The sequence below is a fragment of the Mirounga leonina genome, unplaced genomic scaffold (genome assembly GCF_011800145.1).
Source record: "Mirounga leonina isolate KUSES-001 unplaced genomic scaffold, KU_Mleo_1.0 Mir_174, whole genome shotgun sequence".
NCBI classification, from domain to species: Eukaryota; Metazoa; Chordata; class Mammalia; order Carnivora; family Phocidae; genus Mirounga; species Mirounga leonina.
In genome coordinates this window covers 57,333,427-57,347,197 of record NW_023270451.1, presented here as the reverse complement: position 1 = coordinate 57,347,197, position 13,771 = coordinate 57,333,427, and the positions used below count along the sequence as shown (strand labels likewise).

The following is a 13,771-nucleotide window of genomic DNA, read 5'->3' as shown; positions in this document are numbered from 1 at the left end:
CTTCCCTATTCAATGTTTGTCATTCAAACCTCGTAGCCCTGCTTTTGCAAATAAAATAAAGAGGGAGATCCATGGTGTGTGTCTTAACACTGGAAAAATCTAGTTTACTACATTTAAATGAACAAATACCCCAAAGGAAAGCAAATAATCTTTTAAATGCCAGTTTTTTATGTATGCATACATTGTGTGGTATATGTTCCCTACAGTGCTCTCTCTCTTTATGCCTGATGTTTCTCTTCTTTTTGTGTCTACAGTTATTCTAATAATCTCATACTCACTTTTACCATATTAGTTCCACAGTGAGTGTCTTCACAGAAAAGAAAAATAGAAGATCCAAACAACTCAAAGTTTTCCCTCAGTTTCCCATGAAACTTACACTAAATATATGATATAGATACATAGATATCACACATAAACATATATACGTAAGGGCATATGAAGTTTTTTGCTTTTAGTGTTTATACTGAAAAATTGCCTGAAAATATATAACTATATGTATTTTCTTTCCTCTTTTGTATTTATAATGAGATTATCTGGAAGAAGGATATATCACACACACAGACCACACATACACATAGACACACATACACAATATACATATATAATACATCTATACACATACATTATACATACACACACACACTCACACACACATGTCTCCAGAAAATTCTCAGGGTTTTAGATAAGTAATTAATTTTCATGAACATGGTAAGTAGTATATACTATTGTACTTTCCTTGCTGAGTGAATATAAATGAAGAGGGGTAAAACAATAAATATAAACTAAATTATTAGATTTATGGTTGAGTTTATTAGTCCTATATGTTTTGGTGAAGAGAAAAATAAACCGGGCTGGCATGAAAGACAGTGTTGGAGAAGGTTTGGACTTTAAGTTGAGCCTTAGAGAGTAGGTTGAATTTTGATACTTGAATAAAACTGAGAAAAAAAAAATAGTCCAGTGGCTTCCAACTTTTTTGCATATTCAAATCACTTCTTACCATTAAAAGTGTTAAGGCAAGGACCTTTCCAGAATAGGGTAGGTAGTAAGGAATCCAGCCTTTGTTTCAGATAGACCCAGGATTAAATCCCAGGCCCACTATTTGTTTGATCTTGAGATAATTACTTAATTTTTCAATTTTGAGTATTTTCTATTTAAAATGGGAAATATGATACCTCATAGAGTTGTTATGAAGATTACTTGAGATAATGTTATTTGTTATTATTATGGAATATACTAGCTTAATATCCGGCACATAATAAATACTCAACTGCCTATGACATAGTATATGTGTTAGGATAATATTTGTATTTTACTATCTTTTTTAAAAAAAATTACCAATATATGGACTCATATGTTCCTTGTGGCAACACTCTTTCCCTCCCTCCCATTGGAGTCTGAAATCTATTTTGGAAGCCATGCCATGGTATATGTGTACATGGTGACAAGAAATATTTTATAACTTGAGAGTCGTGGCAAATAATGTTGACTAGATAATGAGGGGCCATTTAATGAGATTTTTGAAAGCTAGACACAAGAGTTTGACCTTAATATGGGAGTTGGAGGGGAGAGATTTTTGATTTTTGGGGTGGGGGAGATCAGAAGGTAGCTGTATTTTTAAAACATGAGTTGGTCTGAGAAGGGCAGTTGGGAATTAATTGAGAGGGATGGAGGGATGGATAGTAGATGGACGGATATAATTTACGTTTAGGACCCTGAATGAGGACAGAGAAGAAAATATAAACTGATCCATGATTTAAAAGAAAAAAAATCATACTGGGTGATAGATTGGACATAGTATATGAAGAGGGAAGAGGCCAAAATAATCGGGAAAACATATGTGAAATTTAGGTCAGATTAATGATGTTGTCCTTTATTATATTTAGCCTGATAAGAATAAATGGATATATGAGCACTTTCGTAGTTTATTTAGATGTTTCTACAATATATTTGGACCCAGATTTTATTTTCTCATAGGGCAGCATGATTTTAACAATAGGCAAATCTATATTTTTCTAGGGTTATGGAAACTTATTATTTTCTCAAACACTAAGAACTTTATCATAAATGGGATTGAATTTTATGAGACTTTTTCTGAATCTATTGATCTGATCATAGATGTCTTTTTCTCTTTTAACATCATAAAATATGTTTATGGGAAACCCAACATTTTTAGGGCAAAATATCTTGTTTATATTCTCTTGGATTCATATTGCTAGTACTATTTTTTTTTATTGAGGTATAGTTGACACACCATGTTACATTAATTTCAGGTATACAACGTAGCGATGGCACCACTCGGTATGTTATGCTATGCTCACCACAACTGTAACTACCACCGTTAGAAATCCCACTGACTGTATTCCCTCTGCTGTGCTTTTCATCCCCATGATTTACTCATTCCATACCTGGAGGCCTGCCCTACCCTTCATTTAGCCAATAATATTTTGCTTCAGAGTTACAGTCATGAGTGAAATGGGCCTATAATTTTCCTTTCTCATAAAAAAATGTCTCCGTATGGTTTCAGACTCAATGAATTAGGACATACTCTCTCTTATCTCTATTGTCTGAAAATGTTGGTACAAAATTAGGATGATACATTTCTTGAAAATGTAACACTTTTACCCATAAAGCCATCTAGTCCAGATATTTTCTTGTGCAACATGTTCAAAGTTTGTTTTTATTTCTTCAGTAATCATAAGACTGTTCAAGCTATTAATTATGTCTTCAGTCAGTTCTACTAAATAATATTTTTCTAGAAATTCATGCTTTTTGTCCAAGTGTTCACAATCATTGGAAAATTATTATGGGTAACATAGCTTAGTATCTTCTTATTGTGGTGAAATGTGTGTAGCATAAAATTTGCCATTGTAAACATTTTAAGTGTACAATTCAGTGGCATTAGGCAGATTCATAATGTTGTGCAGCCATCATGCTATCCATTTCCAGAGCTTTTTCATCATCTGCAATAGAAACTCTACACATAGTAAACAAATTGCTAACCCTTTCCTCCTGCCCTGAGCCCCTAGTAACTTCTATTCTACTTTTTGTCTGTATGAATTTGACTACTAAAAGGTACCCTTTGTGGGGCGGCTGGGTGGCTCAGTCGTTAAGCGTCTGCCTTCGGCTCAGGTCGTGATCCCAGGGTCCTGGGATCAAGCCCTGCATTGTTCCGCGGGAAGCCTCTCTGTCAAATAAATAAATAAAATCTTAAAAAAAATAATAAAAGGTACTTTTTGTAAGTGGAATAATACAATATTTGTCCTTTTCTGTCAGGCGTATTTCATTTAGCATAATATTTTTAAGATTCATCCATGTTGTAGCATGTATCAGAATTTTATTCTTTCTTAAGGCTTTATAATATTCCAGTATATTATTTTTGTTTTTTCATTCATCCACTGAAGGTCATTTTGTTTGTTTTTCCTTCATCTGTTGATGGTCATTTAGGTCATTTCCACCTTTTGGCTTCTATGAATAATGCTGCTATGAACCTTAGTGTCTTAAATATCTGTTTACGTCTCTGCTTTTTTTTTAAATTTAAATTTAATTTAATTCAATTTTTTATTATTGTGTTAATCACCATACATTACATCATTAGTTTTTGATGTAGTGTTCCATGATTCATTGTTTGCATATAACACCCAGTGCTCCATGCAGAACGTGCCCTCTTTAATACCCATCACCAGGCTAACCCATCCCCCCACCCCCTCCCCTCTAGAACCCTCAGTTTGTTTCTCAGAGTCCATAGTCTCTCATGGTTCATCTCCCCCTCCGATTTCCCCCCCTTCATTCTTCTCCTCCTGCTATCTACTTCTTCTTCTTTTTTTTTAAATTTAACATATAATGTATTATTTGTTTAATTTAAATTTATTAAATTTAAATTTAAAATTTAATAAATTTAAATTTAACATATAATGTATGTTTTTAAAAACATAGGTTTTTTTTTAACATATAATGTATTATTTGTTTCAGAGGTACAGGTCTGTGATTCAACAGTCTTACACAATTCACAGCGCTCACCATAGCACATACCCTCCCCAGCATCTATCACCCAGCCGCCCATCCCTCCCACCCCCCACCACTCCAGCAACCCTCAGTTTGTTTCCTGAGATTAAGAATTCCTCCTATCAGTGAGGTCATATGATACATGTCTTTCTCTGATTGACTTATTTTGCTCAGCATAATAAGTCTCTGCTTTTAATTCTTTTTGGTAAAAACTTAGAGGTAGAAGTGCTGGCCACGTGGTAGTTTTATGTTTAACGTTTTGAGTAACTGTCATACTGTTTTCCACAACAACTGCATCACTTCACATTCCCAGCAGCAATCACCAAGGTTCCAATTTTCGCATCCCTACCAACACTTGTTATTTTCCTTTCTCTTGACAATAGTCATCTTAATGAATGTGGAGTGGTATCACATTGTGGTTTTGATTTATATTTCCCTAATAACTAGTGATGTTGAACATCTTTTCATGTACTTATTGGCCTTTTGTAGATCTTTGGAGAAATGTCTATTCAAATCCTTTGCCCATTTTTTAATTGGGTGGCTTGTTGTTGCTGTAGTTGTTGTTGAGTTGTTAGAGTTTTTTAAAAAAATATAGTCTGGATATTAATCTCTTAGTTATATGATTTACAAATAGTTTCAGTATTATGCTTAGGGATTATCTTTTCACTCTCTTGATAGTGTGCTTTGATGTACAAAGCTTTAAATTTTGATGAAGTCTAAATTCTATTTTTTTGGTCGCCTGTGATTTTAGTGTCATAGTAAAAAAAATCATCACTGAACTCATTATCAAGATGTCCCCCTATCTTTTTTCCTAGAACTTTCATAGTTTTAGTTCTTATGTTTAGATCTTTGATCCATTTCAAGTTAATTTTTGTATATCATATAAGATAAGGGTCTAACTTTGTTCTTTTGCATGTGGAATCTGCTTTCCCCAACACCATTTTTTGAAAAGACTGTCCTTTCCCTATTGAATGGTCTTGGCACCTTTGTCAAAATCATTTGACCATATATTTGAGGGCTTATTTCGGCACTATGTCTGAAATAGTGCAGAAATTCCACTCCATTGGTCTATGTCTGCTATTATGCAAAACACTGTTTTGATTATTGCCACTTTGTTGTAAGTTTTAAAATCTGGAAGTGTGAGTCCTCCACTTGTGTTCTTTTTCAAGATTGTTTTTGCTATTTGGGGACCCTCGAAATTCTATATGAATTTTGAAATGGATTTTTCTTTTACTGCAGAAAGTGCTTTTGAGAGTCAATTGAATCTGTAGTCACTTTGGGTACTGTTGTCATCTTAACAATATTAAGTCTTCTGATCAATGAATATGTGGTCTCTTTCCTTTTATTCATGTCTTCTTTAATTTCCTTTAGCAATATTTTTTAGTTTTCAGCGTACAAGCCTTTTGGCTCCTTGGGTAAATGTATTACTAAATATTCTCTTGACTATTGTCAAGAGAAAGGAAAATTACTAAATATTTCTTTTTGATGTTATTGTAAATAGGATTGGTTTCTTAATTTCCTTTTCAGATTCTTTATTGTTAGTGTATAAAAGATGCAATTGACTTTTGTGTGTTGGTTTTATACCTGGCAACTTTGCTGAATTCCTCTTTTGGCTCTAATAGCTGTGTGTGTGTATATGTGTGTGTAATTTCAGGTTTTTCTAACTATAAGATCATGTCATCTATGAACATGATCATTTTACTCATTCTTCTCCAATTTGGGTGACTTTTGTTTCTTTTTCTTGCCTAATTGCTCTGGCTAGAATTTCTAATACTGTGTTGAATAGAGTGGTGAAAGCAGACATCCTTGTCTTGCTTGTTTTTAAATCTCAACTTGTACTCTTCCTTTCACTTGAAATAGTATTTATTTATTCTTAGTTCTTTTTACTAAGTCTTGCCAGAAACATGTCATTCTTGTTAATTAAAAAAAAAAAACTTCTGTGTATCTACTTTTATATTTTTTTCAATAATTTATGCTCTTATTTTGTTATCTATTCTACTTTCTTTGGGCTTATTTGGTTATTTTTCTAGCTTCTTGAGAATGATACTTAATTTATCAAATTTCAATTCTTTATCTATTTTTCTCACATTACTTTTTAAAGGTATAAATTTCCTTGAAAGTATTGTTTTGGCATATCCCAGAAGTTTTTTTATGTGTATTTTTAGTATCTTTTACTTTTTTCTAAATTCCAGCATGATGTTGTCTTTACCCTTGAGTTATTTAGAAATTTCCAAGCATTTTAGAAATCAAGTGTCAATGAAATACACTGAAGGTGTTTTTTGATGAGTTCATAATCGATATTTGTATAAGTCCCATATGTTCTCGAGAAAATTGTATATTCTCTAATTTTTGGATATGGAAGTGTACAGTGTCTATTAGGCCAAGCTTTTAGTTTTATTATTCAAATATTCTATAACATTATTGATTATTGTTGTCTGCTCGACATTTTGAAGAAATGTCAAAATTTCCCACTACATTGGTGGATTTATCAATTTTGCCTTATAGTTCAAAACATTTTGCTTCACATATTTTGAGGTTATTTTATTACATGAATGTGTGCTTATAATTATAATGCATTTTTGGAGAATTTAACTCTTTGTTAGTATATAGAGACTCTGTCTATCCCTAATACATTTTCTAATTTTAAAATCTATTTTCTCTGATATTTATATAGCTATGTCAGTTTTCTGTGGTTATCATTTGCTGGCTATATCTTTTTCCATCCTTTAATTTTCAATCTTTGGTGTCCTTTTACTATGCAGGTGTGTCTCTTATGCTGTCTAATCCAGTCAGCCTTTTTTGCTGAGAGGTTTGACCTGTTTACATTTATATGTTTTCACCTGTTTCTCTCATCTTACTTTATTATTTAAGTGTGCCCATTTTTCTCCTTAGTACTTTTTAACCACTTTTATACCCTTTGGTGTCCTTCACTCCACCTCAATCATACTAATATTATTTAGACTTTAATACTGAGTTATATCATTATATATTTCACTTTATTTTTTACCTTGGTTCCCCTCATTTTTGTTAGACTACAACCACTTATTAAGATATTTGATCATTTTTATTTCATATATTATTTATTTATTTATTTATTTATTTGAGAGAGAGAATGAGATAGAGAGCATGAGGGGGGGGAGGGTCAGAGAGAGAAGCAGACTCCCCGCTGAGCAGGGAGCCCGACGTGGGACTCTATCCCGGGACTCCAGGATCATGACCTGAGCCGAAGGCAGTCGCTTAACCAACTGACCCACCCAGGTGCCCCTATTTCATATTTTTGAAGCGTATCCTTTAAGTATCTGCTTCTATTTAGGTACTTCATCCAAAACTGTTTTCAGTGTTAGTTTTTCCAGGTAAACATCCTTAAGTATTTTATAACTTTAGGAATATTTTTATTGTGGCCTCATTTGTGAATGACATTTGGGCTGGATATAAAACTTGTGTTTTAAGTTATTTTCTTTCAACATTTAAAAAACGCTGATTCACTTTCCTCTTTCATTCAATTTTGCTATTGAAAACTCTTATGTTAATCAGATTCTTGTTCCTTTGGACATAATCTTACCTTTTTCTCTTTAGGCTTTTAGATTTTCCTTTTTGTCATTGTATATTCTAAAATTTCACTATAATATGTCTGGGTGTAGGTTCTTCTTATCTATCTTCTTTCACATTCTATAGGCCTTTTGATTTTTTTAAATAAAAATAAAATCATAATAAAATAAGATGAAATAAAATAATAGAATTTAGTTAATTCTCAGAAATGTATCTCCATTATTTCTTAAAATATTTTCTTTCTTCTCGTTTTATTTCTCTTTCTCTCTGCAACTCCTAATATCTGTATTGTAGTTCTAATAACTCTATCCTCCATACTGATTAGATTTCCTTTCATATGTTCTATTTCTGGGTCCTTTTCTTCATCCTCCTGAAGGATTACTTCAATTTGGTTTTATAGTTTACTAATTCCATTATTCCTTTCTCACTGTGTTCATGATGCTACTTTTCCATTTTATATTTTCAAGTACTATATTTTCAAATCTCTTGTTTCTGCTTATTCACTTTGGCCATTTATATGTTTATTTGTTCTCATTTTATATCATAAATTATTACAAACATCTTTTTTTTTAGGTTGAACATCAAGCTAATTTAAGAAAATTGGTTTCATGTGATCTTCCTTTTTTTAAAAATAATTTTTGCTTCTGATGTTATTTCTCATGTTGCATGTTGTTTTACTTTTGAAATAAGTCATTTTCCTCAAATGTTTTGATATTTTGACTGGTTTGCTTGTTTTCTTCAGGGAATATCAGCTACTGTGAAAGGCAGTGGGAAGGTCAGAGCCTAGTCTACTTCAGTCTCTATAATCTCAGTAGTGGAGCTGTGACTAAAATTTAGGGTGGAGAACCCTAGACAACAAGAACCACTGGCAATCACTCCTTACCTCAAAGCAAATTCTGAGATCAGGAGTTCATGCTTTTTACCAGAAAGAAGTATTGTCTTGAGGAGTATGTTCTACCTTTTGAAAAGATTTTATGATAAATTCTTTATTATATGTCTTTAAAATTTGTGATTTTGTTGTTAATATTCTTATGTTCCCCTATTGTCATGTCAAAGGTTTTGCTTTACTGAAAAAGTGATGTTTTTAAAACCAGAAAAATAAATAGTTCTTCATAAAATATCTATCCAGTTTCCTACTAATCTACAAAATAAACACATTACCTAAATAGCTTATACCTTTGAGAAAAGTAGATATAATTTTGCTTTGTAAGCCTTTTCAAGGGTGTATGTAATCTTCAAATTTTCACTAACATTATACTCACATATTTTAATGGAGGAAAGGCATTATAGATAACAGGAAGTGTAGTACATACTTTGAAACTGAAACCAATTTTCTAATGATATTCAAAAAGTGATTAGCCATTTAGATGAAATAAAGTAGTACCTACAGCATAAAATTAAATAGGATATTAATCATTATGCTTTAGGGCATAAATTAAACAATAATCAAGGTCAGAAGAAAATGTAATATACCTATAGTTAAGCAGGATTAGATTCATTATCAGAATTCCAGCACCATTTCTATATTAGGCATGGTCTGACCAAGTAATATGGACCAAGAGTAATGTTATAGTTAGGAACCTATCACTTTATTGTTACAGTATATATGTAATATAGCTCCTTTTCTTCTTAAACATTTTTGCAATTTGCCACTGCTGCATTGAAATCCATCTGAATTCAAGCTCTTCAAAGAAAAGTGCCCTTTCTCTAAGTCCTTCCCTCTTCCCCCTCACTCCCTATCTTTTTGTTCAACACATCCATTATGTTTCTCAAAGACACAGAGGAAATGTACAATTCAGGTTGGTGATGCCTCAGCTTATAACCAATAAGATTTTCAAAAAAGGTCTTGGAAACTTTTTACTTTTACAGTATGACTAAATGACTCACACTTTAGGGAAATACTTGCTTTTAGGATTTCTTCCTAATTGTATTGTTCTGATATCCAATTTTATCAACTTTGTCCTTATTTTCAGATGAGGAAATTGAAAAGGAATAAATACTCAACTTAAGGGTTCCCTTCCAAGATTTATGAAGTAAAAATACATTTTAAAACAATGACTTTGTATAAAATAAAGATGAGGAGTCTTAATAGAGTAAATAATGACAAGAACCAATATATAAAAATATATCAGAATAACATATTCAGTCTATGATGTCCTTATTAATATGCATATTCACATTTATTAGCCTGATTTCCACTGTATTTTTCAAGTTCTTTTTCCTCTGAAATACACAATATTTATTACATGTAGTTTAATGGATTATTATGTCAGAATTAATTTTGGTCTTATAATGTTTTTTCTTCACATTTATTTTCAGTCTGATTTTATAAGTATCAAAAATTTCCCCCAGTTTGAATTGGAGTTTTATAAAAAATGGAAATAAGGAGTTAAGAATCTCTGTAATAATCTGGTTATAACTTTGATTATTTGTATTGTTTCTAGTCCTTAAGAAAAGAAAAAATTACTACTTATTCAGTTCTTATTTTACTGCCCAGAAATGGATTAAAGATACTTAGAATGGAAATATTTTAAATGTTCAAATCCTACATTTTAAATGTGGCTTGCTCTGGAATAATGAATATTAACTTGAATTATGAATATTATTTAAATTAAATTTTCTTAGGAAGTCCAATCAATAAGCATATTTTAAATAATAAATTTGTACAATTTTGAATTGTGTTATAAAGTCTCTTAGTTTTCTGAAAAATTATTCTCAAGAAACACATTAGGAATTGCAGTGTTTCTATAATTAGATGTACCCTATATCCACTAGAGGCAAAAGTAGTTTTAGACTACTAAATATCCCAGCTGGGATATTTATAATAATCTAGAACATTAAGTGTGTGATGAGAAAAAGTATGCCTTCCAGGAAGGAAAGAAAGTCGCTCACTTAATTAACAGTGTAAAACACCTCTTGACTGTGAGTTGCTGGTAGCACTGATAGTATTAAGAAGGCTTCCAAAATGTTCAACCATTATACTTAATTTATGATATGCAATGAACTTTCCAGCTTTGCTAATATGTATATTGATTTTGTCCAAGTGATTTTTTAAATCTTACTCATTTATAACTAGGTAATGTGCAGATCAAACTTCCATAACTTCGTAAATATTAATCAGAATTTTCTTTCATGAGTGAATTAATTTCTCTTTTTGCTTAAATATAAATAGCTTTTTTCAACCTATCCACAAGCATCCCATAATGATTTTGAAAAGTCAATGCATACTCACTCTTGTTTAAAATTAAAATGCTGTATATAACTTAATAAAATGGAAAGTTTAAAATATGCATCTAAATATATCAATGTCTACAGAATGTTTGATTCATCTTTTCTTCTTTTTATTTCTAAAGTTATCTGGAAGTATTTTGGATGTGTATAGTGGTGAGCAGGGAATTTCACCAGTTAATATGGGCCTCACAAGTCCTTCCTGTCCAAGTAATCTGCCAATGAAAAGAGAAATTACAGGTAATGTTGCTTTTATAGTTTTATCCCTTTTTAAGTCAACTACTTAAGTTATGAGTGACATACATTACCAAGCTAAATAGAATTTTTAAAATGTTATCAAGATAATCGGTTAAAATGGGAGAAATGTAGATAGTAAATCCTCCCTTTTTTTTCTATGACAACTAAGCAGCAAATTAATATAACTTACAATTCAACTGAATTGATTATTTTAGGAACTGGGCAAATACACACTTATGCTCTACACATATATATGACAACTTGACTAAGTTTTTCACTTAACATTGGTTCATTTTGATATTGAACTGATGCAATTTATTAAATTGATTACAGAATAATAGATTAATTGATCAGGGAAAAATAGTCTTTTCTGTATGTGGAATTTGATATAAAACAGATTGTCCCCTTTTAGCTTGTTTTATGAATTTCATGATAAACTCACATTTAACTTTCTCAAGTAGGTTTAAAAATAAAGAACCCTCAATTTTCAGTAGTTCATTTCAAAGTTCTTACAACTCAAAAGAATTGTAAGGGCACTGTCAAATTCCTCCAATGTATAGATGAAGAAATCAAGGGTCAGAGGAGTTACTTTCACAATTGTACAGCTGAGTTGAAGAAGATATGCATCAAAATAAGGATTTCCTGATTTACAGAGTCCCATGTTAGTTCCTCCATAAGAATAAAATAAAATTCAGTTGAAATTTCTGTAACAAGTTTTTAGTTTGGGGCCCAAACATCGATCTTTAATAATTATTACATAGTTGACATTAACATTTTTGTAAGTGCAATATGTCCATTCTTGGAGTCTAGCCAATAACTCAAAAATATCTATGCATACAAATTATTTAGACTAAAATGAATTAATATAGTTTTAAATAAACAAATTTAAATAAATGTATTCCTATGTTACCTATTTTAAAAACTAGAATAATGCAAAGAACACTGCATTAATTATTTATTGCTATATAACAAATTATCCCCAAACTTAACAACTTGAAATAATAAACATTTATTCTCGTATATCATCTCTATGGGTCAGATATCCAGAGATGGCTTAGAAAATTGGTTCCCTCAGTCTTTCATTAAGGTTGCAGTCAAGATGTTGTCCAGAGGTACACATTTGACGCAAGGCAGCCTAGAGGATGCACTCCGAAAACAGTTCAGTTGCAGGTCTTGCAAGTTAGTGCTGTTTGTTGGCAAGAGGTTTTGGTTCTTTACCGCATGAACCTCTCCATGGGGCTGATCAAATGTCCTTATGACATGACAACTGGTGATCCAAGAGACACTAAAATGGTAGCTGTACATGTCTTTTATGACCTAGTCTTGGAAGCCACACTAGTCATTTTCATAGTATTCTGTTGGTGTCCCAGGTCAGCCCTATTTAATGTGCAAAGGAACTACCAAGGGTGTGAATATCATGAGAATCATGGTAGGCCATTTTGGAGACTGACCATCACAAATGCTTGCAAACCATGTAGTACATAGAGTAAAGTGTCATTTCCTGGAAGTGTTTGATAGGAATACTTGAGAATTGTAGCTAGTTCCAACTCCAGGGACATAGAAATCATAGTTATTTATGAAAAATGTTAGTTGTAAAAATTAGGCTGAAATAATTTTGAATAATCTTAAAATTTTAAAATAATAATAATGATTGAGCAGTTTAATATTTGCTATGCACTGTACCTCTTTTCATCATCACAATGATTATCAGATAGGTATTATATTATGCCAATTTTACAGATGAGGAGCTGAGACACAGAGAACTTCAGTAATAGATCACATGGCTATTAAATGGAAGGCTAGAATATAAATCCAGGTTTTACTATTCAAAGCCTAAAAGGTTTGCCATTGCCTCTTACTTAAAGTGTGCTCTGCTCTAATTTCTAAATATTTGCATAAAAATATTATTATGCCATTTGGAGCAAATAATATTGTATTTTCACCTAATCTTTCTGAATTACGTTGACTAGAGAGATTGTAAAGTAGAACTAAGTACTATTTAAATTATCTTCCTTTTGATCAGAAACAGATACGCGAGCTTTGGCAAAAGAGAGACAAAAAAAGGACAACCACAACCTCAGTGAGTATATTTTCCTTTTTTCTAAAAAAAAAAAAAATTAATGCAGGAGGAAATGCATGGAGGTTAAAATATGTGGTCTTTTATTGTCACTTCATAAGTATAATGGGGTCACATAACCAAAATAGCCAAAATGAATACTATATGTTCACTAGTTGAGCTATTTTGGGAAATTTAAATGATGTGAACTCTCAGAAGAGCTACATATTTTTAGGAAGTGAAACATCTCAAATTGTCTCCTTGATCACTCTGTCTCTCTCAAGGCAGGCTGAGTGTGACAGAGATGAGTGCATTTAGTTATATTTGAACTCTGTTGTGACTCATTGACTCAAAGGTTTAAAGAGATAAAAGTGGCTTTAGAAAATGTACACCACTTATAAAGCAAGAAACTACTCCATGGTCTCATCTTTCTGTGTCAGTCTGCTCCTCCCTTCCTAATGATAAGTTATCTGAAAGAGATTGCTGAATTCTACCTCTGCAAAAAAATGTCCTTGTTGCCTTCCTAGGGGGTCAGTTTGACTCTGATAACGGGTACATGAGATGGAGAAATACAAGCGAGGGAAGTAGGTTAGCAGCAATGTTGAGCTTGATAGTGTTTGGTCATGTCTCAAGTGCTTAACTGCCTCAAGTGAGCTTGACTAAGTGAGTGTGAAGGCTTTCTGTTTTGGAAGGCCAAGC

At 32.0% G+C, this 13,771-nt stretch overlaps 1 protein-coding gene across 2 annotated transcripts in view; it reads left to right on the top strand.

Moving 5' to 3' along the window:
- The window catches only part of TFEC (transcription factor EC), a 69,113-nt gene that overhangs the window by 42,530 nt on the left and 12,812 nt on the right, over positions 1-13,771 (top strand). For both annotated transcript variants that reach the window (XM_035020963.1, XM_035020962.1), the window contains exons 4-5: positions 10,905-11,019; positions 13,040-13,096. In XM_035020963.1, the coding sequence (XP_034876854.1) occupies positions 10,905-11,019; positions 13,040-13,096 (172 nt within the window). The remainder of the gene's footprint in view (positions 1-10,904; positions 11,020-13,039; positions 13,097-13,771) is intronic.